General features: G+C 43.8%; 1 protein-coding gene across 3 annotated transcripts in view; it reads right to left on the minus strand.

Annotated features, from left to right (window-relative positions):
* GRIK4 (glutamate ionotropic receptor kainate type subunit 4) overlaps positions 1-26,994 on the minus strand; it is a 781,551-nt gene that overhangs the window by 151,858 nt on the left and 602,699 nt on the right. For 2 of the 3 annotated variants that reach the window (XM_073560724.1, XM_073560723.1), the window contains 6 exons: positions 24,864-25,042; positions 23,613-23,666; positions 20,044-20,205; positions 18,600-18,752; positions 17,379-17,483; positions 9,307-9,414 (listed from right to left, as the gene is read on the minus strand). In XM_073560724.1, coding sequence (XP_073416825.1) covers positions 9,307-9,414; positions 17,379-17,483; positions 18,600-18,752; positions 20,044-20,205; positions 23,613-23,666; positions 24,864-25,042 — 761 coding nt within the window. The remainder of the gene's footprint in view (positions 1-9,306; positions 9,415-17,378; positions 17,484-18,599; positions 18,753-20,043; positions 20,206-23,612; positions 23,667-24,863; positions 25,043-26,994) is intronic. The other variant, XM_073560725.1, reaches the window with a different exon arrangement.

The raw sequence follows: 26,994 nt of genomic DNA on the forward strand, positions 1-26,994 counted from the left end.
AGTGCTCTGAGTGAATGTACCAGCAGAATCATCCATCAGCGGCTGTGCATCAGTGCACTCCATGTCAGATTCATCTTGGCCTGGGTAATTCACCATTTCACTTGATAATCCAGGCATGGTATGTGAAAACAGCTCCATGGAGTAATCAGTAGTATGGCCTGCGTCATCCTTCAATCTTGGTTGGGGTGAAGGACACAAGGAAAGGTGTGGTTCATGAACATGAGCCTCCAATGACGACTCAGTGCTTTTACTTTTTACAACTGAAGAAGAGGAGGCGATAGAGCTGGAGGCTGAGTCAGCAATGTAAGACAAAACTTTTTCCTGATGCTCTGCCTTTAAAAGCGGTTTGCCAACTCCTAGAAAACTAAGCGTTCGAGGCCTTATGTAGCCAGACGATGACGCAGGGTCAGCACCTCCTGCATTCGGTCCTATTTTGCTCTTGCCACTACCATCAGATCCACCACCAACACCATCATTACCAGCTGCCAACCCCCGCCCAATTCCACGGCCTCTTCCACCAGCGTTCCTCATTTTTTGTAGAAATGTAGACAAAATCCAACAAACTATATAGTAATGTAAAACAAGGTACAAGGTGTCTATAGCACAGGGGAGATTTTGAATTTCTGCAGACACTAGTGGACACTGGACACTTTTGGATTGTGTGAGGCCCACTGAATATCAGAGCGCTATGTCACAGGCTCGATGGCACAGGTGTGAAAACAGTGACTACAGGATAAGGGAGATTTTGAATTTCTGCAGACACTAGTGGAACGCTCTCCTTACAGAATCAGCAACCTCTCCCTATGCTAAGATCGGCAGAAGTAAGATGGCGGTCGGCGTGCACGCCCTTTTATAACCCCTGTGACGCCCACCAAAGCAAGCCAATCACTTGCATGCCCTTCTGAAAGATGGTGGTGCCTATGTCATCACGTTGCCCACAGTGTCCGTGGATCCTGATTGGCTGAAAAAGAGCGCAAAACAAACTTTTGAAACGCGACTTTGGCGCGTAAGTCGCCGACCTCGTGGCCAACCTCATCCTAGGGTCGGGTTTCGTTTCATGAAACCCGACTTTGCCAAAAGTCGGTGACTTTTGAAATTTTTCGACCCGTTTCGCTCAACTCTAGTGCTCAGCACTAGAAGCGCCGGCGCTGTGAAGGACTGCAGCAGACAGCTCCTGGTGCCATCAGCGAGACAGCTAGTGTAGGAGGCACCGCGCTCCCAGTGACAGTAAAGTCGGTGCACATGCAGAGAGCTCAGTGCCAGTTACAGGACAGTACCCCTGGATTGCTGCAGCTATTGTTGCTTTGGCTGCACCATTTTATGGACTAAGGACTCAGCGGAACGTACCGCTGCCATCAGAAGACGGAACACTAACCTTGGACTCCCTTGAGGACATTTCCTCGACAGCTACAAGAACTACTACCCTCATCGGAACATTTGAGGCTGAGGAAAACATAAGTTTACTGAGTGAACTGTTGCTATTTTTTGCTATTCACCTTTATTCTTTCTCAGTTTAACTGTTTATCTTCCTGCGAGGAGTACCTTTATTGTTAATTAAATTTAACACTTGCTCTGCCTCCCGTTTGTCACTGCATCCCACAACCTTGCAACCTGCTTACACTTGGTGTAGTCAGGAAGATGCAGTCTATAAGCACAGAGGCAGCACACCAAGTGGGTGCCCCGAGGGCTAGCTTGCCCCTGGGGTCCATGCTTAGCAGTTTCCCAATATTTACGGAAAACAATTCACTGCTGAGGGATTGGACCGAGCGAGTCGAGGGAATGCTGAGAATGCACCCTATGACTCCCACTATGCAGGAAGAGATTGCTGTGATGGTCCTGTACGGAGAAGCCAGAAGTTCTGTTATGTTTCGGCCCCCGCATGAGAGTAACACTTTTGCCAAGGTGTTGAAAATTTTGAAGGAGATGCATGGGGACCCCACGGATGTTGGGGAATTGCGCATGTGCTTGTTTAGCTGCGTACATGGGGAGTCTGTGACCCAGTACATGAACGCAACCTGCTTACAGTATCACTGTGCTTGATTGGCCAGCAAACTCGCCTGACCTTAGCCACATAGAGAATCTATGGGGTATTGTCAAGAGGAAGAATGAGAGAAACCAAACTCAACAATGCAGCCGAGCTGAAGGCTGCTATCAAAGCAACCTGGGCTTCCATAACACCTCAGCAGTGCCACAGCTGATCGCCTCCAAGCCACGCCGCATTGATGTAGTAATTGATGCAAAAGGAGCCCCGACCAAGTATTGAGTGCATTTACTGAACATACATTTCAGTAGGCCAACATTTCAGATATTAAAATCATTTTTCAAGCTGGTGTTATAAAGTATTCTAATTTACTGAGATAATGACTTTTGGGTTTTCATTGGCTGTAAGCCATAATCATAAACATTAACATAAATAAACACGTGAAATAGATCACTCTCTCTGTAATGACTCTATATAATATATGAGTCTCACTTTATGTATTGAAGAACGGAAATTAATGAACTGTTTGATTATATTCTAATTTAGTGAGAAGCACCTGAAGTTCACATCAACATGCTGGCATTCTGCACCATCAAAACAGTAATTTATTATTTTTCTCCTGTAACCTGAACTGATTGGAGGAGTTTCTGAGGTCAATTGCCTTCATTCATGCCTCGGAGTCAAACAATTGTCCTAGTCCAATTCTCGTGCTGTAAATTATATACAAATTAAACAAGGCCGACATATCATTGGTGCAACCTGTGCAGCCGCACAGGGACCCAAGAGGTAATGGGGCTCAAGTTCACCTCCAAAGCAGGTGGAATTGAACATTATGACAGTCTATTGGTTGCTAGGGGACCATATAGTGTTCAGGCCTTTTAGCTGTGTCCACGAGTGCATCAGTGAAACTGGATTTGTAGCAAGGTGACTATGGTATTGTAGTGCTAATACTGTGATCTTTTCTATGGAGTGATAATAAGTCTTGCATGAAGCTTTAAAATATAGTGCCAGGTCATATGTACAAAGGATAGGGAAGTATTGATTCTAAGGAAGAATATCTGAGCACATCCATCATCCAATGGCTCCTGTATAGCACTGTGTATCAGACTTGGCACATTGGCCACTGACTTGCTCTTGAGGCTTTAATCTGCTCGTTTTACAATAAATCCCACAACCTACAAAATCTCCAGTATTGATAAATAATTGTAAGTGCTCCAGATAGATAATGAGCACTTGTCAGGTTGCGGATACTGCAGTCTTCAAATGTTCATTTTTGTTTCTCAGACTCCTGGATAGTTAATTGCTGCCAGTGTTTGGCTTGTTAGGCAGCACTTACAGAAGCGTGGGCAACTGCCTAAACACTGGAACTACCGACGGCGGGTGACACCTCGGCATCTCATGATCTTTTTGGAGATCAGCAGTACCACTAAAAAGACATGGAACCAGCACTTGCGCTCTCCTGGTTTCTACCGTAGATTATTAGAGGAGTATGTTTTTTAATCTTTATACTTTTGTTCAGGCGAAAGAATGGTTCTGGGAGGAGAGAAATTGCACAAGATGTTTGCTCTTACAGATACTAGAAAGGAAGTGTTTGGCTTAGTCAGGCTTAGGGATTGTATCGGCTTAGTTACATGAAGCCACAGAAATGTAATATTACAAATCTATTCTCTTCAAGTTGCACACTGAGATTTTGAAAACTTGTTTCACAATTTTCAAGTGCGAGAATGAATTTTCCTGCACAGTATATTCATTAATACTAATATTCGGCAGAGTATAATCATGGGCCCTACCAAGGATAAGCAGATCAAGTACCACCAGCTGCCCTCAATGAGCCTTTTGCCTGTCTGTGCAGGAATTTGCCTTATACCGTTTACACAGGTACATTCCTTTTGAAAGCTTAAAGGTTTCAGTGTTTATAGAAACTTTTAGAAACTACCTAAAAAATAAATAAATAAATGAATGAGAGGCAAATTGTGTTTTGCTGGAACCAATGGACTGCTAGACTCTCTAGTTTCCAGACTTCCACATCACTAAATCTCTTTTGTGATGTATTAGGAGACAGGATATTTGCACACATTAATTTGAGTCTATCAAGGATCATGCAATTTTTGCTTGATGTTCCTGAGATATGCTTTTTTTATATGGGAAATGTACTTTTACAGTATATTGCACTTATATTTAGAGGTACAGGTAATTAAAGGAGTTGTCCCATATACAACATACTGTACAGTAGATAGGTGATAGGAATGATCGTCCTGTGGGACCTCAACTAATCACTAGAAAAGAGGTCCCAGATACATGTGTGTGAATGGAGAAATACTGAGCATGGGCGACCACCACATGTATAGACAGTTGCATATGCTCACTACATTCACATAGGGGACTTATTTGTCCCCCAGTGAATGTATAGTTATCACCTATTCTGTTGTGAGTTCATTTTTCCCTTCACCATTGAGGTCTGATGAACTCCCTCCTCTGGTGAAGGAAGGTAGTGAGACTGATTACCAAACACCTGGACAGCTAGATGATAACTGGGTGGCTGGAATTGAGGACTGGATATAAGGCTGCCGATGCCCTTCTTCCTGGCTGGTGATTTTCCTGCTGGATTCTTGGAGACCAGTCTGATTCCTGCATCTCAAAGCTAAGTTTTTCTGCTCTGTTTTGTACTCTTCAGTTTTGTTTTTGTTTTGCCTTGTTTTTTGGGAGTTCTGCCATCCCCGGCCGGGGGTGAGCTGAATTCCATTTTTGTCTCTGATCTGTTGATCTTTTGCTCTGTCTTCAGAATATACCTGAGTGCTGATATAGTCTTTTGAAGCCTAGCGACTTCAGGGCCTGTTTTTCCTATCAGTCGGTTGGCTCATTTTGATAGGGTTTTTGCGGATGGCAGACAGCAGCTTTTCTATCCTGTCCTATGTAGTTAGCTTGGGCCCCATCATTTGCTCAACCTATCTTTCTATCTGCGTTAGTGTTTTCATCTTGCTTCACCGTCATTATATGTTGGGGGCTGCCTATTGCTTTGGGGTCTGCTCTGGGGCAGTTTAGTTTTTCCCCTTTCTGTCTTTAGGCTATGTAGCGCTCCGGCTGTGATCGAGGGGTCTAGGGCACCGTAGGAACCCCCCACGGCTACTGCTAGTTGTTGTGGATAGGTTCAGGGGTCTGCAAACCGATAGCTGCCAACCTCTCTGGTTTTTCTGGACTTAGCTGGTATTTTGTTTTTTCCTCCTTCGGTGACTCATCATAACAGAATCACCAGCCAGGAAGAAGGGCGTCGGCAGCCTTATATCCAGTCCTCAATTCCAGCCACCCAGTTATCATCTAGCTGCCCAGGTGTTTGGTAATCAGTCTCACTACCTTCCTTCACCAGAGGAGGGAGTTCATCAGACCTCAATGGTGAAGGGAAAAATGAACTCACAACACTATTCTGTGCTTCTATAATATATGTTGTTTATAGGGTAACCCTTCTAATTAAAAGGGATGCCAATAATAAATTATTGATGACTTCCAATATGTATTCAATATAATGAATCTCAGATCAGTAGTGGTCTAACACTCAGCACTCATGCCAACAGAAAATCAACGGTATATGGAGCTGGATTATCACAGCTTCATAGTGGCCATTCTTAGGTCCCCATTGGAGCCGTACTGTACAACCCAAGAAAGGCCACTTCTGTACGGACTGGTGTTCTGGTTCCAAACACTGTGGATTTCAAGTGGAGCCTAGTGGACTTCTGCAGCCGTTGGAACCTGTTAACAGCTGATCGGTGGGGATGATGAGTGTTGGCCCCCTCATAGTTATGAATTATCCTACTATGTTATTCCTGGATAACTTCTTTACCACTGTTTATCACTGACCTAATAGAAATGTATATAGTTAACTTAGGCTAAGTTCAGACTTGCATTTGGCTGGTCTGCGTATGGCTGCGTACTTCCTCCCTTAAGCTCCTCCTACTTCCGCATGCGTCCTGCGTACCTATCTTTAACATTGCGTACGCAGGGACATGCGTTGTATGCGGATGCGCCCGCATGTGGCGTTTCAATGTGCCCGCCGAACACACAGAAATGCAACATGTTGCGTTCCCATGCAGTCGGTGGGCAAGTTAAAATGCCACATGCGGATGCATCCACTTACAATGCATGTCCCTGCGTACCCAATGTTAAAGATAGGGATGCAGGACGCATGCAGAAGTAGGCGGAGCTTATGGGAGGAAGTACCCAACCATACGAAGACCAGCCAAACGCAAGTGTGAACTTAGACTTATAGATTGACACGCAGATGGGTATACTGTGGGGAGGATATACCATTGATGCAACCTGTACAGGGGCCACAGAGGAAATGAGGCCACTTCCAGCTCCAAAACAGATGAAGTTGTGCTTTATGATGATGCCTTCTCTTGGGTATACTAATATGTAGGAGTTACCATATTTATGTAATATATAGTTTAAGAAATTAAATATTTTATCTTTTCTGTGTATTTTCTATTCTATTTGTTTTAAAAAGAAAAAAAAAATAAGACTATTTATTTGTGCAGTTTTTTCCTATATAGGAGCTTAACTTTATATTTTAAATTGTTACTAATAATATTCTGGTATCTGGCACACTGGCATAAGGTGCGGAGATACCCCCTACTAGCTGACAGATTGTGTTATCTGCTTTATTATCTTATGTGCTGTTTTGGCAGAGAAGAGCCTATCTCCATACATTATACACTGTCATGTGCTTGGTTATTACACGTATCGTGTCTTCCAATATGCAGCCATGGTTGTTCAGAAATGTAATTATAAGACATGGTGGATCTTCGGGTAAATATGCTGTAATGCCACCTCATATGGTGCTGGAGAAATTCATCCCCACTCGCCATGTCATCCTGAAACTGATAGGTTAAAAGCTAATGTGGTGCCTCTGAGGGTCCAGTCGCCACAGAAGTACTGCACCTCAGCCAGAGGTGTGGTACCCCACTCTCTGGTAAGGATAGGGCACTACTCAGGACCCACACACTAGCACCCAACACTAGACGTCTTTAGGCCAGAGAGCCTGGGAAGAACTACGTGGAGGGTGTGGGTGGAGGAAGTAGATAAGGGAAGGACAGCTGGAGAGAAAGCTGACAGTTGGGAGTGGAGAATTATCATGGTAACAGGAGTCAGTTGGAGGAGGAGTCAGGAAGAGAAGAGAGTTGGTGCTGGGGACTGAAGGAGAGAGGAGCACGTGCCTGAACTAGTGCAGCGTGAAAGAAAGGATGAGAGAAAGAAGGGGTCCTCGGAGCATGGGAAGTGAGGAATTCACCCGTGGCGCCCGAATCCAAGCCGACTGTGGTCGGGTGGAGGGACCAGGTCGCAGTAGGCGACCGGCCCCAGACTAGTGGAGAAACTAAGTACTCAGCTAGCAAACCGGAGCCTGTAGCGACTGTATGTGTTACAGCCAACTCAACACACATTTGCTGAAAAGGCAGCCAGATAAGATCAAGGGAACTAAGAGAACATCACCTGACAGGATCAGAGGCTGCTGGCTTGGGACACTGTGTGAAGGAGCAGGCAAGGAGAGGAGGGTGCCAGTGCAGAGAGATGGCCAGGAAAGGAACATCAGAAGGGAGTGCTGGTACAGTGGACCCCAAACTACCTGAGAGCTGGCTGGACAACCAACCCAGAGGACACAGCAACCTGACTGGGGATTGTAACGGGAAGAACTGTGAGTGTGAAGACTGCACTCCGCTGTGTCCTCAGATTATTTACTGCATCATCTTCCCTGCACTACAACCAAAACCAACATCTTTACACTATAATTGCCCTGGAGCATAGCTCTACCCGTGGAGCGCTGAGCTGTATAAACTCTGCTGCATCACCAACAGCCCCAGTGGCCTCCTTAAGCAGCATCAGCTATCTCCTTATTGCCGAATATCACGGGTGGCGTCACGACTTTATTTCACCTAACTTCCCCATCTTTGATAGGACACTCAGGGCCATGGACCGGGTCACCGCTGTTGTGACAAAACCCCTGAATAACTGACTAAGGCCCGGACCGAGTCCCTCAGCTCTAGCGGGCATTCCACTAGCATAAGTGGTGCACTACATAGCGCTACCCCAGGTGCCACTACCATCAGCTGGCCGTATGGTAATTTATGAGAGGTGGTCTGCAATGTCCAAGTGTCACGGAGAATTATGATCACATTGTCTGTGGTTTCTTCTATGTGGCCTAGTTCTGATGTAAAGAACTCTTCTTTTATTAACCTGTTTGCTTATTTGTCCAGCTCTCTAGCCACACGACCTGCCACCTTGGCTTACTAGGGATACACATAAAACAACCATAGAAACTCTTGGCAGACCATTAGCTGCCTCCACGATGACAATTATGTCCAGTGAACATTAACCTCCCATGGTCAATCCTGTGCTCAAGTTTCATCAGAAGTTTTGGGGACATTTTTTTTCTTTTGTTACTTGAATGCATGGATTTTTTATAATAATCATTACTGTAATTGTGTTTCATGAAAAATGTTGCACTTTTTGCCTTTTATGACCTCTTTGTTGTGATGGCTATTGTTTGGCTGTAAAATGGGATAACTGAGAATCCATCACTGAGCTCAGTCTGATGGTCAAGTAAGAGAGTTTGTGCCTCTTTAGGTACGTGCACACGGCAACAGTTAGACACCAGCACAGCCGCTAAGTTTTCCCTGGTGAAGCCGCTTCAGGAAAATGCCAGTTGGTTTGCCATCATTCTTGCAGCAGCTTTTACGTCATACTCTCAGCGTGGGCAGCTTCCCAGAGGAAGACACACAAAGAATGAACTGTTTCAGGATTTCTGAAGTTACATAAGGTGGAACATGTGCACAGCAAGGTCATTTTGATATTGCTGTTTACGAAGTTCATTTTATGGGGCGCTATTGTGTAGCTTTTTTAGGCAGACACTGTGTACACATACCCGAAGATTGTCTTTTTTTGACATCCTCTCGTTTGATTTGTGACCTCAGACCACATCAAAGTTGAATAAGCAGGGGAGCAAAAAGCCTGTAAAACCAAAATGGTGCAACATTTTTAATTAAAAATTGCAAAAATTATTTTGTAGCCCCAGATGCATTTAGGTAACTTAACTGCCAAGATGTTAGTTGATCCTGGTAGTTGCGACAGGAGTACAGCAGTGCGGCACCATGATGAAAATGGCTATCACTGTGCAACATCTGACAGCAATCCCCTGACATACATTTTTGTCATTTTGTGGCAAATTAGTTCATTGTGCTATGTGTTGCATTGGTGATAAAATACATGTAAATGGACAATAATACTTTTGTTAGATATAAAAGCATCGCCAGAATGTTTTAGAACCAATGGAAACTTACTAGAATTGTAGTAATTATAAGCGTTTTATTAGCCAGACTGTCAGAAACATTTTGGAAGAAATATCTTTTGTCCATGGAGATGCCGTTAGTGACGTGCCACTGTCCAATCTAGGCAGAAAACAAAAGATCCATGTAAGTATGTTTTAGGGATTGCAAACAAATAACTATGGATGAAAAATGGTGATCACAATTAATTCTCATGTTCATAAATGCAAAATGCTGTGGTGATTGGCTAGCAAGTTGTGTAGAAGGACTGGGATAAATCCACATCCGAGTCCTGTACACACCACTGTGACGATGAGATGGTCACACTGACTTCACTGCGAGCGGCTCTCTGCTCAAAGCCACGAGAACTGATCTACTTGCATTGGAGTTAATTATTTTGATACATTTCAAAATATGTCACAAAATATCTGCCCGAAATATTGACTTTGGTAACAGAGAAGCTATTTTTCCATTAATGTTGCCTTTGAAGCAGCAGTGCTTTACATGCATTTTCAGTTTCATAAATCAAATGTGTCCTGCTAGGAGAAAGATTGCGATTCTGCAGGATTCCACTGCAGGATCCCTTCAGATGTCCAAGTGCCTTTCGCTTTATCCCTTCTGCAGCTTTATTATAAGCCAGAAGATATATTTTCCACCTCCCATAGCAATAAAAGACAGAGAAGAAAGTAGTCTCTGTAGCAAAGATCAAAATGGGTCATCACACTTTAGGCCTGGGCTACACTGTGACTACTTTGTAGCGCTACTGGATGATTTAAAGGGGATATCCAGGTCTTTAAAAAAAGACATGTAATTGCTAACAGAGACAACTACCTGTCTGTTGTACCCAGTGCCAGTCATTGACACGCCTGCCAGAGATTCAGCTGCTGCCTGTCACCAGATGAGCAGTTTCGCCCTGTTGACATGGCGGAACGATTGGTTTCATGCTGATTGACAGCCAACTTCCCCCAATTAGGCAGCAGAGAGCTGGCTGCCAATCAGCATGACACCAGTAATCTCGCCATGTCACCAGGAAGAGAAACTGCCACTCTGTTGATCTGACGTCAGCGGAAGTCTGTGACCGCTCTGTGCCGGGAGAGAATGGCACCAGGCACAACAGGCAGGTAGATAGCAACTACCTGCCTGTTAGTGCATAGGCACATTTTGTTTTGTTTTTTAAAGTCCCGGACATCCTCTTTAAGCAATTAAGCTGCAATCCAAACTAACTCATTTAGGTGTATGCAATTACATGAACTGCAGATGCCACTTGATAATTAATCTCAATCAGTTGCGCAACAAAAATTTGCAGTATAGCCCAGGCAATAGGGAGTTAGAATTTGCTATTCAGGAAAGAAGGGTCAGGTGTTTGCTTACTGTGCATAACCTTTACTAAGTTCTAATTTCCAAGGTCTCGGTAATTGTCACGTCGCTGTCAGACTCAGGGCCTGCTGTTCTGGCTTCGGCCACTAGGAGGGGCCGGACTGGCACGTCGCCGCCAGACTTGGGGCCTGCTGTTCCGGTCTCGGCCACTAGGAGGCGTCGGACCGTCGCGTCGCCGTCGGACTTGGGGACAGCTGTTCCTGCCTTGGCCACTGGGAGGCGCCGTGGTTCGCCCCTGGGTGAGGGTGGTGACAGAGAAGAGGCTCCTGCGCAGGCATCTGGTGGGTGCAGGCTCTGCCCCTCTGTCAGTCATGTAGGGCTTACTGCATCACCATCTGGCCTGGTCCTGGGGGCAGTCCTAATTACATCATCAGTCCGGGAACCTGTGAGGGATGACCTGATCCCTCAAATACCTTAGGATTGGTCTTGCATGCCGCCGGATATATTCTTGGCTCCCCTGCGTGCTACTGTGTGAATTGCTATAGTTAACTCTTACCTCAGCCTGGATTTCTGACCATTCTGTTGCCTGCCGTTTTTGTACCTCTGCCTCTCTTCTGATTTTTTTACGCTGACCTTCGCTTGGATTCCTTACCCTTCTGTTGCCTGCTGATTCTGTACCTTGCTGCCCTTCTGGTTTTACTGACCTTGGCCCGGACTTTTGACTTTTCTTCTGCCTGCTGATTTTGCACCTCTGCTGCCCTCCGGCATCCGACTCCTGCCTCCTGACCACGATTACGGGTTTTAGTTTTAACCCCTTGGCGGCTGTCCTGCTCTTGTCCACTGCTCCACCCGACAGCTACCCCCTGGGCCTTGCTACAATTCCAGATCCCTGTATAGGGGTTAAGGGTCTCGGGGTGCTGTTCCTACTGCAGCCCAGATTCGCAGACGGCCGAAACATTATATCTGGCCCAAAAAACTGCTTTTTGTATATATGTCCATCATATATAAAAGCAGTCTCCTGAACTTTTTTTTCCCTTCTCCTGCCTGAGCTGATTTCTGGGCTTAACACCTGCTTCAGTGCACAGCCTGAAGGAACACTCCCATCTTCCTATACCAGCATGCTGCAGCCTGGAGACTTCAAGGGAAATGCTGAGCATCAGAAATCCACATTCTTGGGACATCGGCCTCTGGGCAAATCTGGTCGTGCTGGCCCAGAGGCTCAGGTATTGCCCGCAAATGCGGCTAAACTTTTGTTACCCGTCTCTCTCTCGTTTTCTAAGAAATCTCTGTGTGTGAAGGCTTATGTGGATTGTGGTTCTGCAGGCAACTTCATGGATTTTTTGCTTGCAAAGAATCTTGGTGTACCTTTGCTAAGGCTTAATGCCCCTATTCACACCACTGCAATTAATGGTATATCTATTGTCCAGGGTGGAGTGGAATTTGATACTACAGAAATTGCTATGTCAGTGGGGGGCATTACACACAACATATGTTATTTTTTGTTATTCACAATTTATCACATGCAGTTGTTTTAGGTATGCCATGGTTGTGCCAGCATAATCCTGTTATTGACTGGCACCTAGGTGATATCGTGTGCTGGAGTCCACAGTGTCAAAACCCCTTTATACCATATGCATTCAGGGACTATGAGGATGTTTTTTCCATAGTGGAGTCTGAGAAATTACCTCCTCAGAGTATGACTGTCCTATAGACTTGGTCCCAGGTGCTCATCTCCCTAAGGGGAGAATATTTAATCTCTCTGGTCCAGAGCGTGTAGCCATGAATGACTACATAACAGACAGCTTATGAAAAGATTTATTAGACCCTCCACTTCACCGGTAGGGGCTGGGTTTTTCTTTGTGGAAAAAAAAGATGGTGGACTCAGACCTTGTATTGATTATCGTGAGCTTAACGCTATTACTGTAAAAAAATCAGTATCCGCTTCCACTCATCCCTGATCTGTTTAATCAGCTACTGGGAGCCCGTTGGTTCACTAAGCTTGATCTCCGGGGAGCTTACAATCTTGTCCGCATAAGAGACGGAGATGAGTGGAAAACCGCGTTTAACACACCCCTTGGTCATTCTGAGTATCTTGTTATGCCATTTGGGTTATGTAACGCACCTGCCATGTTCCAAAACTTTGTGAATGATATCTTCAGGGATATCTGTGGGGTATATGTAGTGGTCTATTTAGATGACATCCTGATCTACTCTGCTGATGTTCTTACACACGCGCAACATGTCTGTTCTGTGCTCCAGAGACTTAGAGAACATTCTCTATTTGCCAAGCTGGAGAAGTGTGTTTTTATGGCTGAGGAGGTACAATTTTTGGGGTACATGCTTTCTGCTAAGGGGTTCCGCATGGATCCTGCCAAGATCCGACCCATTAGAGAATGGGTGCAACCCAAAACTCTAAAAGCGCTGCAGCGATTCTTGAGGTTTACAAATTACTACCGTAAATTTATCAAAGGCTTCTCTGAGATCGCCAAACCGCTCACGGATCTGACCCGGAAGGGGGCAGACGTAGTTAATTGGAAGCCTGAGGCACTTCAGGCATTTTCTGTTTTAAAGGATTGTTTTTCTGCCAACCTAATATTAATCCAGCCTGATCTAGACCGCCCCTTTGTGGTAGAGGTTGATACCTCTGAGGTTGGAGTAGGGGCAGTGCTTTCCCAAGGCACTGCCTCCCTCACTCAACTCCGTCCATGTGCCTTCTTTTCCCGAAAATTCTCTCCTACTGAGAAAAATTACGATATAGGGAATCGGGAATTGTTGGCCATAAAGTGGGCCTTCGAGGAATGGCGCCACTTCCTCGAAGGTGCTAAACACAAGGTTACAGTGATCACAGATCACAAGAACCTGACTTACTTGGAGTCCGCTAAAAGACTGAATCCTAGGCAGGCTAGGTGGGCTTTGTTCTTCTCAAGGTTTAACTTTGTGATCACGTTTTGTCCAGGGACTAAAAATGTAAGGGCTGATGCCCTCTCTCAAAGTTTCTGCCCCTCACAGGCTGAGGATTCGGAACCAGTTCCAATACTGGCCAATGGGATTGTTGTGTCCGCAGTGTCTCTGGACCTTCTGGAGGAGATCCGTAGGTCCTCAGAACCAGCCCCGGACACGACGCCCCCAGAAATTGTTCGTTCCAGCCCCATTTCGTCTACAAGTTCTGAAGGAGTCGCATGACTCTGTCCTGGCAGGCCATCCTGGTGTCAATAATACCGCCAGACTAGTGACTAGGAATTTTTGGTGTCCGACGGTGGTTAAGGACTGTAAAGATTACGTACTAACTTGCGAAACCTGTGCTCGCGCCAAGTCCCCCCATAATCGGCCTGCCGGCTGGCTCCAGTCCTTGCCCGCCCCAGAGAGTCCATGGACCCACATTTCCATGGACTTCATTACTGACCTGCCGCCCTCAGAAGGGAAGACCTGTATCTGGGTGGTGGTGGACAGGTTCAGTAAGCAGTGCCATTTCATTCCCTTGTCTGGACTACCTAATTCAGAAACTTTGAGTAAGTTGATCGTCATTCATGTAATACGACTGCATGGTGCTCCAGTGAATATCGTGTCCGACCGAGGTACCCAGTTCGTTTCTAAATTGTGGAAGGCATTCTGCAAACGCATTGGCGTTGAATTAACCTTCTCCTGCGCTTACCACCCTGAGACCAATGGTCAAACTGAGCGCACCAACCAGGCCCTAGAGCAGTATCTCCGCTGCTATGTCTCGGAACATCAGTCCGATTGGGTGGAACATCTTCCGTTAGCCGAATTCGCCCTAAATAACCAATACCAAGAATCCATCAAAACCACCCCATTCTTCTGCAATCATGGTTTGCACCTACGTTTTGGTTCATTTTCGGCTAAGATGTCAGAGCTCCCGGGGGTAGAGAAATCCATACATCACTTAAGGACCATCTGGTCAGAGGTGAACACAAACTTGAAAGGCTCCCAAGTCAAACAGGCTTTGGCCTCAAATAGACGGCGGTCCAAGGGGCCGCACCTGGGAGTTGGGGCCAAAGTTTGGCTGTCTACCAAGAACATTAAACTTAAGGTACCATCTGCCAAACTGGGTCCCAGATTTATTGGTCACGATGAGATATTAGAGGTAATTAACCCGGTAGCCTTTCGTTTATAACTCCCTCAGTCTTTTAAAATACCCAATGTTTTCCACAAATCCCTCCTCAAGATGTACCGCTCCCCAATTCATCCTGTCCAGTCCCCTCCTCCTTCAGTTTTGATCAAGGGTGCCTTGGAGTACGAAGTCCAGGGTATCCTTGATTCCCATTTGGTGAGAGGCTCCGTGCAATATTTGGTGCATTGGAAGGGCTACGGCCCAGAGGAGAGGTCCTGGATCCCTGCTGGTGACATCCATGCCAAGGGGTTAATTAGAAGGTTTCACCTCCTTCACCCTGACAAACTGGGTTTTGAAGGTCTGGAGGCCCCTCTTAGAAGGGGGGGTACTGTCACGTCGCTGTCAGACTCAGGGCCTGCTGTTCCGGGTTCGGCCACTAGGAGGGGCCGGACTGGCACGTCGTCGCCAGACTCGGGGCCTGCTGTTCCGGCTTCGGTCACTAGGAGGCGCCGGACTGACACGTCGCCGCCAAACTCGAGGCCTGCTGTTCCGGTCTCGGCCACTAGGAGGCGCCGGACCGTCGCGTCGCCGTCGGACTCGGGGACAGCTGTTCCTACTGCACCCCAGATTCGCAGACGGCCGTCACAGTAATATTATCATTCTTGTGGAGAGAAGCCTTGCACATGCAATTATCACCCAACAGCGAAGTATCAACCAAGGATAGGCCACCCTGTATCAGCAGCAGAGTTTACCTGTACAATACATAGCTTATCTTCTTATAAAAATTCAGACATGTAGGGTTTCTCCTTAAAGGGAATCTGTCACCCCTTTTTAGAGATATCATATAATGATATCATTCAATTGTGTGTCACATAAGGATTCTCTTAGTACTTTTTCTTCCCCCTGACCCCGCACCTTTCATGCATAAATACCTTTTTTTTATCGGTTCAGATGTATTTAAACTGCCACGGTCCCGTCCGCTGGGCGGGGCTTATTCAACTGCTCCCCCCTCCCTGTCTTGCTCTACACAAGAAGAGATGCGTAGAGCAAGACAGGGAGGGGGGAGCAGTTGAATAAGCCCCGCCCAGCGGACGGGACCGTGGCAGTTTAAATACATTTGAACAGATATAAAAAAGGTATTTATGCATGAAAGGTGCGGGGTCAGGGGGAAGCAAAAGTACTAAGAGAATCCTTATGTGACACACAATTGAATGATATCATTATATGATATCTCAAAAAAGGGGTGACTGACTCCCTTTAAGGAGACCAATTACATACGGAGTTTTATGGAATGTTAACATTGACATTTTTTGCTGAGATTTTGGAGCAGAAACTCTCCAAGCATGTGTGCACAGATTCTGCCTAGCCCCTCAGAAAATTAACATAGTTCACAGCAATGTAAAAAGTACATTGCTGTGCACAGTTCTGTCTTGTGTCACTTCTTTTAACCCTTTCAGGGTTTGAAAACCCTGAAGAAGTTAAAAGAATTGACACGCTCATTCTTCGGGCTGTTTCCCGCTTTCTATTCTTCACAGTGTAGAGTAAAAAACTCCGGCACAAGAACGACAGCAAAACCATCAGTGAAGCCACTTCAGGCAAACGACCACCAGAGTTTTTCTGAAGAATCTTTGCCCAGGAAAACTCTGCCGTTGCATTGGCAACTAAAAGGCGCCATGTGCACATATCCAGCTCTCCAATCAAAACTCTTAGTTTTTCAACTCCTCGTGGTGTTTGGAGATTTTCTGCTCTGAAAACTCAGCAAAAAAGAAAATCAACATGACTACAGCCTTACGCCATGTGCATAGGGAGCGTTTTTGCAGAGTTTTTGGAACAGAAATTGTCTATGGTCACAGAGTTTTTCAAGGATTTTTTGGAGCAGGAAATGATCGGAAACTTTCCAAATACTCCTCCAAATGCCTCAAAAATTTGGAGTTTCTGCTCTGAAAACTCAGCAAAAAGACTGTGTGCACAAAACAACTAATTGAAAATTCAAAGTTTTTGAGGAGTTTTGACATTTGGAGGAGTATTTTGAGCATTTCCTTTTACTTTCTGCTGAGTTTTTGCTCGATAAGCTACTCCAAAAATTCTGTGCATACATAGCACTAGGTTATGTTTAGATAGATGCTTTTTGGGGGGCTTTTAGTTTTCCAGGTGGAAACCACTTACATAAATGTGTCTTCTTGGGAGGAGTGTTTCTTTTACTAGAGCATTTCCGGAAGAGTTTTTGAAATGTTTCGGAAGAGTTTTATTTCTCTGGAGTGTTTTTTGTTGCCTTTTGATTAGACAGTGCCTAATTTGGAGAAGTTTAATTCAGGATATTGTTCAAAGAAGTGAAATGCACTTTTTTCACTAAGTATTTTTCAAAATCTGAAGTGGGGGGGAAAAAATGGTTGAAAAAATTCTAAAGAATTAATATTGAAATAAATAGTAAACGTCTATGAATTAGTTTTCAGGTATTCTTCACAGCAGATCTGCACTAAAAAACACCCACAAAAAATTCAGTCTGTCCATAACCTTAAGCTGGCTATAAATGTGAAATATCTGTTGTCTGAACGTATCTACAGCTTCGCCATACAAATGAGCGCTCATGGTGTGAGGCTACACCTATATATAGATCATTTAAGGCAGTCACATTATTTCAATCTCTGGAAAGAAATGAGCATTAACGAATAGATACAAAGAAGAAAACTTTATGCCTTACCTCCTGAAACCCTATCTTGGTGTATTGCAGAATGTTGAGATCATAATTTGATCTTTGACCTTTGCTATTGAATTCCACATGTCCAGTAAGACCTTCCAACTCTACCTGTGCAAGAGAAAGACAATAACAGAAAGCCAAGGGCAATACACCTGCTTCCAAATGCTCACAGTTGTACTACTTTGTTTTTGCCTAATTCAGTTGAGTCCTTATGTGGCATGGTTTTAAGAGAAGGTAGGAGTGCACAAGGGTAGACCCTACCACAGTACTCAGTAGGGTGGTCACCAGGCCCAGGATTGAGAACCGCGCACAGGTGTAGAAGAGATAGTGGTGGGGGGAAATGAGGACTACTTGTAAGAATACAAGATATTGGTGACAGGCAATAGGGATAGATAGAGTATTATTAATCTGTCAGAAGTCATGTCATGATTTTGAGGGACTGATGGTGGTTTTGTGCATTTACCAACCCACGCTTGGAACATGAAGAACGCTTGATATAGAAGTAATAAAATGTGAATTGGAATCAAAACTAGTTAAAAGGAAGGTTGTCAGGGGAATACAATAATTTTTAAAAGGGGTCAGAAAATAAAAGCAGCAATATTCAACTTCACAGCTCCTGATCCTGTACCCACTAATGCCCACATGTCTCTATGTCAAAGGCATGTCCTGATATATAACTGCAACCAGTGATCAGATTGGTGGGCATTAATGGGGTGTCAATATGGTATTGAGAAGTAGAGAGACTAGTGGGGACCTGGTAATCAGAGTAATGTGGGATGGGGCTGTAGTATTACTACTTTTATTGCTTTATATCAATCTGAGCACATTTAAAAATAATGTTCATCCATAGAACTGATAATTTAGCTGTAATGCTCTCTTAACAAAAGTCAAGAGTTTCAAAAGCTTTCAGAAAACATGTTCATTAAACACCAAATTTCGAGACTTTTTGTCCTGGACTCAGCATGTTTCTTCTAAAAGTTGGCGTACATTGAACAGTAGCTCATATCTCATTTCAGTTGCGTATGCTGAATTTATCGGCACGAGCCCTAGCACCTAGCATACAGTATGCCAAGGCATTTATCGTATCCTTCTATCAGCAGTACAGGATGGAAAATTGTAAGGATCAAGTAGCTGTGATATGAATACAGGACATTCTAGATTTTTTCTTATATTACTATATAATAAAAGCCATTTGAAAAATGAGAATCCCTCACCCTTCCTCACCATTCTCAAGTAGTTCATAAGGCTGGTACCATGTTGCCATATTTGTGCAGAGCCACATGAAAGGGGTTTAACACCAATTTCTTGACTTCGGTTTAGTTCCTGCACAGCACTCACAATGCCGTACACAGCATCGAATAGTAATGCAGCAGACAGCTAAAACGACAGTGGGAAATGTAAAATAATTCTGATATCTATGGTATGTAACAATCTTTGTGTCTGTCGTCCTCTCTGTATATCATCTACCTACATACAGTAGATCTAGTTATCTTTACACTTATATAATTATGAAGAATGTACAGTCCGCAATGCAAAATGCAAATAAAACATAATTAGAGGATAATTAAAGTATTAAATTGGTCGTATAATATATAAAAAAGTCTGCTTTCATTTCCATGCTTGCATTTATGTATCTGATATTGTAGCATTGAACCATTCACTTAATTAGGGTTGCGAGTCTGTTTTGTTTTTTGCTATCTCCCTGCCTGTTGTGCGCAGAGCACAGAGAGGTCACAGACCACTCCTGCCGGCAATTCAGCAGCTTCCAGTGAGGTCATGTCGACAAAGCAGTTGTTTTCCCTTCCACTCTGCTCTGCTGACGGAGTGTGACTGCTGATTGACTGCCATCATGCTGATTGACTGCCAGGTACCCGCTGCCTAACTGCAGACAGAGCAGCCCGGAGTTAGAGCTAATCTGTTGACGATGAGCAGCTAAATCGCCAGCAGTCAATGAGGGCTCTGTGCCAGGCAGTTATCAACTACTTGCCTGTTTTAGTTTTTAAGCACACAGTAAAAAAAAGTCCTGGATAAACCTTTTAAAGGGGGTTTCCACACCTTTGCTTTATTTAGCTAAAGCTGGAGTGCACTGTCAAAATAATAAACAGCATCTACTTACCTGCCAATTCCTGTCCTTCTTCTGTTCTAGTACATGGTCCCACGCTGGTCTTCTCTACACTTCAGCAGAGGCTGCTGCAGCCAATCAGTAACCACAGTGGTGATACATTAATCACACTTGTGACCACAGTATCACTGCAGTAGCCTCCAGTGAAGAGTAGAGGAGACCGGTGTGGGATCCATGTACTGGGACAGAGAAGCGGAGGGAGTTGGCAGGTGATTAGGTGCTGTTTTTTATTTTGATAGCACACTCAGGCCGTAAATAAAATAGAAAAGGCTGAAAAACACCTTTATGTTGGAGGAATAGGTCAGAGAATAGTCTGGAGACCTGACCTATAGCTCCCAAAAAATAATGAAATGTGAACAGACTCTAATCTGTGATAGCAGACACAGCCTATTATCAAACGTGGTACAATTTTCTAATCTTGGGCATCGCCATTTAGAAAAATATTACAACGTAAGCTGTAAATGCAATAGAAAAGAATCCCTTCTACCTAATGTGTCATTCCTCATATTGAAAATTCCTAAAGTAAGGAACCAAACAAGTACTCACGGCAGGACCAGTGAAGGGGGAGTGATCACAATTCTCTTCCCAAGAGTGTTGGAGTATTTGTGTAAATTCCTGATAGTAGCTGTGCGACTGATTAAACATAGAAAAGCTCAAGATGTTCACTCGGTCATCCAATGGGCTGTCAAATCGTTGTAGAGAAAATTCCTGATAAAAACAGTATCAACCATGTAAAGGCTCATCAGCACCAATAAATGACTAGTATGTAGTGATGAGCGAGTATACTTGTTGCTTGGGTGGTCTGAATATTTTGGAGTGCACGGAGATTTAGTTTTCGTCACCTCAGCTACACGATTTTCGACTGCTAGACAGCTTGAATACATGTGTGGAATGCCTGTTTGTTAGGGAATCCCACATGTATTCGGCCTGTCTACAAGTCGCAAATCATGCAGCTGAGACGAGGAAAACTAAATCTCCGAGCATGCCAAAATACTCGGAGAACACCCGAGCAACGATGCTACTCACCCATTACTACTAGTATGTATTTGATAATAAATGTTCTTGTATATCACAAATTTCATGCAATAAAATCATATAATCTAGTGTAATAAACCAATAATACATACTGTGCAATAACAGCCTAGTAGGTCACACTACAAAGTAAGGATCTGTTCACACAGCACTAGAGTCATTCATTAAAGGGAACCTGTCAGGAGATTCATTCTGTCCACATCACATGCAACATGAACTGAATGATTGCGGCCAAGTAAATTATACTTTGAAACACTCCTCTCAGTGCAGATTTTATTGCAGAAAAATGTGCTACAAATACTCAACGTGTGAACATACCCTTCGTAAGATTTGCTCCAGGTGCTGTTCTACATGGAAGGGCATTAATTGAGGTAAGCTGTGCAATGGTGGTGAGAAACATGTGCCCGGCTAGCAGGTGCGTAAGTATAGTTGGCGCAGGATTACAGGCATATCTGGGCTCAGGACCAGTGATGGGCGAGTATATTCGTTGCTTGAGTTTTTCCGAGCATGCTCGGGTGTCCTCAAAGTATTTTGGCGTGCTCGGAGATTTCGTTTGTGTCGAAGTAGCTGCATGATTTGCAGCTGCTGGACAGCCTGAATACATGTGGGGGTTGCCTGTTTGTTAGGGAATTCCCACATGTATTCAGCCTGTCTACAAGTCGCAAATCATGCAGCTGCGTCGACACAACCTAAATCTCTGAGCATGCCAAAATACTCGAAGGACAACCGAGCATGCTCGGGAAAACCCGAGCAACGAGTATACTCTCTCATCAATACTTGGGACCTACAGGTGCCCAATAGGTCCTTATGGCCCATATGAGAAGAACAATATCATTAATGACTTGTGAGAGTTGGGGATCCTGTTGGAGATTTTTCATTGGGTCCAACAAGCTTGAAGTGACACCACTGCCTGATAGTTATATTAGAATATTAATGTAGAAAAGCATTTGGGCACACTGCATTAGTGAATAAAAAACTGAACTATTGCAGGCAGGCTTGACAACCATCCAATCTGGTCCCCAAAAATAGGGCACCTTTTTTCCTTGTCCATAACATTTCTTTTAGGTGTCCGTGAATTTTTTTTAAGCTGAAGAAACCAATACAAACTATGTTACTGTAATTATGAACCATTTTATAGTTCACACTGAATGCAGCTAATGTTTTCACATCAGAATTATTGGCTGTAGACATGTATCACTTATAATCAAAATGATTTCTTATGGTTTTCCAAGGTTTCCATAAAAAATATTGCCTGTCCGTGATATTTTGGTAAGAAGTCCAGAAAAAATAAAATTTCAAGTTAGATAGATAGATATATAGATAAAGAGATAGATTGATATGATATGAATACAAAAAATGGAGCAGCCAAAGTGCATTTGTAGGTGCCAGCGCACAGGTTTGAAACCCATGTAAACAAGGTGTTGGCGCAAAAGCAAATAAGTCTTAGTTAAGGTTTAAGAGACTCACTTGCTCCTGATAATAAATAGATAGATAATAGATAGATGATAGATAGATAGATAGATACATAAGAGATACAAGTGCTTCTCACTAAATTAGAATATCATCAAAAAGCTATTTATTTCAGTTCTTCAATACAATAAGTGAAACTCCTATATTATATAGAGTCATTACAGAGTGATCTATTTCATGTGTTTATTTCTGTTGATGTTGATGATTATGGCTTACAGCCAATGAAAACCCAAGAAGTCTTTACCTCAGTAAATTAGAATAATTAACAAAAAACACCTACAAAGCCTTCCTAAGCATTTAAAAAGGTCCCTTAATCTGTTTCAGTAGCTCCACAATTATGGGGAAGACTGCTGACTTGACAGATGTCCAGAAGGCATTCATTGACACACTCCACAAGGAGGGGAAGCCACAAAAAGTCATTGCTAAAGAAGCTGGCTGTTCACAGAGTGAAGGAAAAAGTGTGGGAGAAAAAGGTGCACAAGCAACCGGGATAGCTGCAGCCTTGAAAAGATTGTTATGAAAAGGCAATTCAAAAATTTGGGGGAGATTCAAAAGAAGTGGACTGCTGCTGGAATCATTGCTTCATGAGCCACCACACTCAGATGTATCCAGGACATGAGCTACAAGTGTGGCATTCCTTGTGTCAAGCCACTCATGATCAAGAAACAACGCCAGAAGCGTCTTACCAGGGCCAAGGAGAACAGAACTGGACTGTTGCTCAGTGGTCCAAGGTGTTTTCAGATGAAAGTAAATTACATTACATTACATTACAAGTAGAGAGGCACACAATCTAAACTGCTTGAAGTCTAGTGTGAAGCATCCACAATCAGTGATGGTTTGGGGAGCCATGTCATCTGCTGGTGTAGGGCCACTGTGTTTTATCAAGACCAAAGTCAGCACAGCCGTCTACCAGGAAATTTTAGAGCACTTCATGAATCCCTCTGCCAACAAGTTTTTTGGAGATGGAAATTTCATTATCCAGCAGGACTTGACACCTGGCCACATTGCCCAAAGTACCAATAGCTGGTTTACAAACAACAGTATCATTGTGCTTGATTGGCCAGCAAACTTGCCTGACCTTAACCCTATAGAGAATCTATAGGGTATTATCAAGAGGAAGATGATGGACCCCAGACCCAACAATGCAGATGAGTTGAAGGCTGCTATCAAAGCAAGCTGGGCTTCTGTAACATCTCAGCAGTGCCACAGGCTGATCCCCTCCATGCCATGCCGCATTGATGCAGTAATTGATGCAAAAGGAGCCCCGACCAAGTATTAAGTGCGTTTACTGAACATACATTTCAGTAGGCCAACATTTAGAATTTGAAAATCATTTTTTCAGGCTGGTGTTATAAAGTATTCTAATTTACTTTTGGGTTTTCATTGGCTGTAAGCCATAATCATCAACATAAACAGACACTTGAAATAGATCACTCTGTAATGACTCTATATAATATCTGAGTTTCACTTTTTGTATTGAAGAGCTGAAATAAATTAACTTTTTGATTATATTATAATTTTGTGAGAAGCACCTGTAGATAGATAAGAGATAGATACTACATTGATAGATATTATTAGATTGGTAGATACTAGATAGATGGATGTTAGCTCACCAGGTTTGTGAAGATGTACGTATAATAAGCTGATACCATTCCTAACTCCGCAGCCTGCACAACAGTAAAAAAAAAAAACATAGAAACATTTAATTAGAACTAGCAAAGCTTTTTTTAACCACACACCAATTATTACATTTGTTCAAAACAGATAGAAAGCAGATGAAAGGCACTTTAATGTTCTGCTTTTACAGTAATAAAATGAAACCGAGTGGTATTAATGAGTGGAAGAGCTGAGTGGTATTAATGAGTGTAAATTACTCATAAGCTCTAGCACTGGCTGCGACTCAATAGTATTATTACTTTTCTATGTAATTAATTAAGTAAATGGTTCATCCACTTAAAATTGTTTTCATTGCATACATGGGAAAAATGACTAGATAGTGATCGTGTTTAGTAAACTAATCCCGCCAGTGTCTATATTCAGAACAACGGCCATTGTGCAGCAATAGCTAAGAGGCATCTTCCTTAAGAGCATGGAGTGAATTTTAGTATTTAACATTTTTTTTTCTCATAATTATCGGTTTATGTCATGTCAAATAGTTTTTAGCAGTTTATTTTCTACTAGGTTCTTCCTTGTCACATATAGGGATAAAGGTACTGTCACACTTAGCGATGTACCAACGATCCCGACCAGCGATATGAAGCGGTCAGGATCGCTGGTGCATCGCTAAGTGGTCGCTAGTGAGCTGCCACATAGGCAGATCTCACCAGCGACATAGCAGGGGTCGGGGGTCGCTACTTCCTGTCAGACGAGGCGATCCTGACGTCCTCCCGCCCGGCTCCACACGTCGCTCGTCGGCGCCACAGGAAGCGGACGACGAGAAATGGTCCAGGACGTTCTCGCGTGATCAGCGATAAGCAGCGGGGGAGCCGGTCGGAGATAAGTATCATACACAGCGATATCTCTAGCAATATCGCTATAACGTCACAAGTTATAGCGATATTGCTAGCGATATCGCTTAGTGTGACAGGCCCTTAACTCCTGTTTAAGCTAATAAGCCTATTAGACAATTATCCTCCGTCCTATTTGCTTTTGGGCTCATGCACATTTTGAATGGAGCTTTTATAGAGTTGTGCAGTTTCATCTGGAGATATCCAGGGTTTTTTTTTTTTTGGGGGGGGGGGATTCTTTGAACCCAGCTAAAGATAACAGTTTCGTAAAAAAATTTTTTGGGATGGCAGCATAAATGAATCAAGTTTCCTGCTATTAATTAAGTGTAATAGATGGATGAATTTGCTAAAAAGTACCTTCATCAGAATGGTGTGGGACATTGACGCATTAGCATGAATGATGATAGTGCCAGTCTTGTCATCACGGATTTCCTTTAAAAGGGGCGTTGGATCCCAAGTGTCATCAAGCATCCTGACCGATAGACAGTCCTTGGAAATCAGATATTGTCGTAGTAGTTTTTCAAGATTTAGTAGACCTGAAATGGAAACTCCTGTTATTATCAAGTACAGGTTTACAAACTCAGCAAAAAAGAGAAACTCTTTACACAGGAAAAGTCAGCAAAGCGGTGTCTCATTCTCTGGCATGGGGAAAAGAAAGCGCCAGCAACAAGAAAACTTCTCATGAAATATCATCCTTCTCTGATGCCATTTCCTGCTCTGCAATTATTGGCTGAAGTTTCATCTCACTGACTTCCTGCTCTGTCCACCCAAGCATACACTCTACGCACTTTATAGCTAAAATTGAAAGCTCTTTTCTCCATTTTAATTCCTTCCTCCTGAAATAGTAGAGACAATCAACTAAAAGGGAGCCAAGTATTGGTAGTTTTATGTACGTGCAGGTGATGGAAAGAGCAGAAACTCCAGGAGGCAAAGCTTAGCCATTTGATGGAGTGGAGTGAAAGTATGCTAAAAACCAGGCCAACATTACTAATCAGGAAAATTTTCAGTGATCTGTAATTTAATATTGGATCATACATAGACATTATGGGCCCCCATCCAAAAAGTGCAAATTAGACACCACCCCAAAAAATATATACCATATATTCGACCAAGCAGGAAGGGTCACTGCGCATAGGCACAGTCACAGAAGGGCATACCTCTCAGATTTTTTTAGAAAAGGGAAATGGACAAGTATTGCAGCATGTACAAATAAATAATACCCACACTAAAGTTCCTTAGTGATCTCAACCATTAGGAGTCCCCCACAAATTACCCTCCCACATGCATTGTGATATCCCCACTATGAATTCCTCCATACAATTTACTCCTATTCTGCTATCACATGTACAGTATGATGCCCCAACAGGACTCCTAACACAGTATGATACCTCCATAGTGCTCAAAACACAGCATGATACACCCTCAGTGTCCACAACACACTATGATACCCCTACACTGCCCCCAACAAGGTATGATGCCCCTACAATGCCCTCACACACATTAAGAGGCCCACACAATGACTCCCACCAAATAATGGCCCCATTGTCCACCCTCACACAGCATGATGCCCCAAAGTGCCTACAGCACAATTTGATTCCCCCTCAGGGCCCACAATTCATTACAATTTTCCTAGTGTCCACAACAAAGTAATATGCTGCTACAGTGCCCCTATGCACATTATGAGCCTGTCACGGCACAACTGTCGGGTGGACCGGTGCCAGGGGCTCCTTCCCTGTCCTTAATACCAGGGGGTGCCCTAGCTCGCCCTGTTCCTTAGGATCCTTAAGATGGTGAAGACGCCGGGGCCTCTGCCCTATCCTTATCTCCTGAGTTAGCCCTCTGTCTGTTCTCTTCCCCCACCCAGGTAAGATGGGCGCTACTGTGCACCATAGTACACCAACCCAACATGCAAGGCAACACAAAAACGAGTTAACAGAAAACTCAAGGCATACAAAATATTCGCTCACATATAACAGAGGAATGCACCGGTGCGTGGAGGTAGGGGAATAAATCAAAATAGAGAAGGATAGGGAATTACCAAACATACAAACCAAACAGTCACTAATAAGTCCTCCAACTCTCCTTCTCATATGTACTACTCTCCCACCATTAGCTAGGAAGCAATAAAGCTAACTCTGACAAGGATTACTAACAGAGCCCAGATTATAAAGGGGAAAGAAGTGGCTAACCGAGCACAGCTGTGAACACAGTGATTTCCTACATGGCCGATTAACGCCTGTTTTGTCAGAAGAAATAAACAGATTTAAAATGAAGGAGAAGTGCTTCTTCTCAGCAAAGGAGCAGGAGCAATCAGATGCTGCGGTCTTCTGGCTCCACACTGTCATGGTAACCCCGTGATAGAGTCCCTCCGTTCTCCCATAGTATGATGCTCCTACATTGACCCTCACATAGTACAATGTTCTTTTAGTTCCCCCACACACATTATGATGCCCCCAACAGTGCCCACAACACAGAATGACGTCCCTTC

Source organism: Dendrobates tinctorius, unplaced genomic scaffold (genome assembly GCF_039654945.1).
Source record: "Dendrobates tinctorius isolate UK_male_01 unplaced genomic scaffold, ASM3965494v1 ptg000303l, whole genome shotgun sequence".
Classification (NCBI taxonomy): domain Eukaryota; kingdom Metazoa; phylum Chordata; class Amphibia; order Anura; family Dendrobatidae; genus Dendrobates; species Dendrobates tinctorius.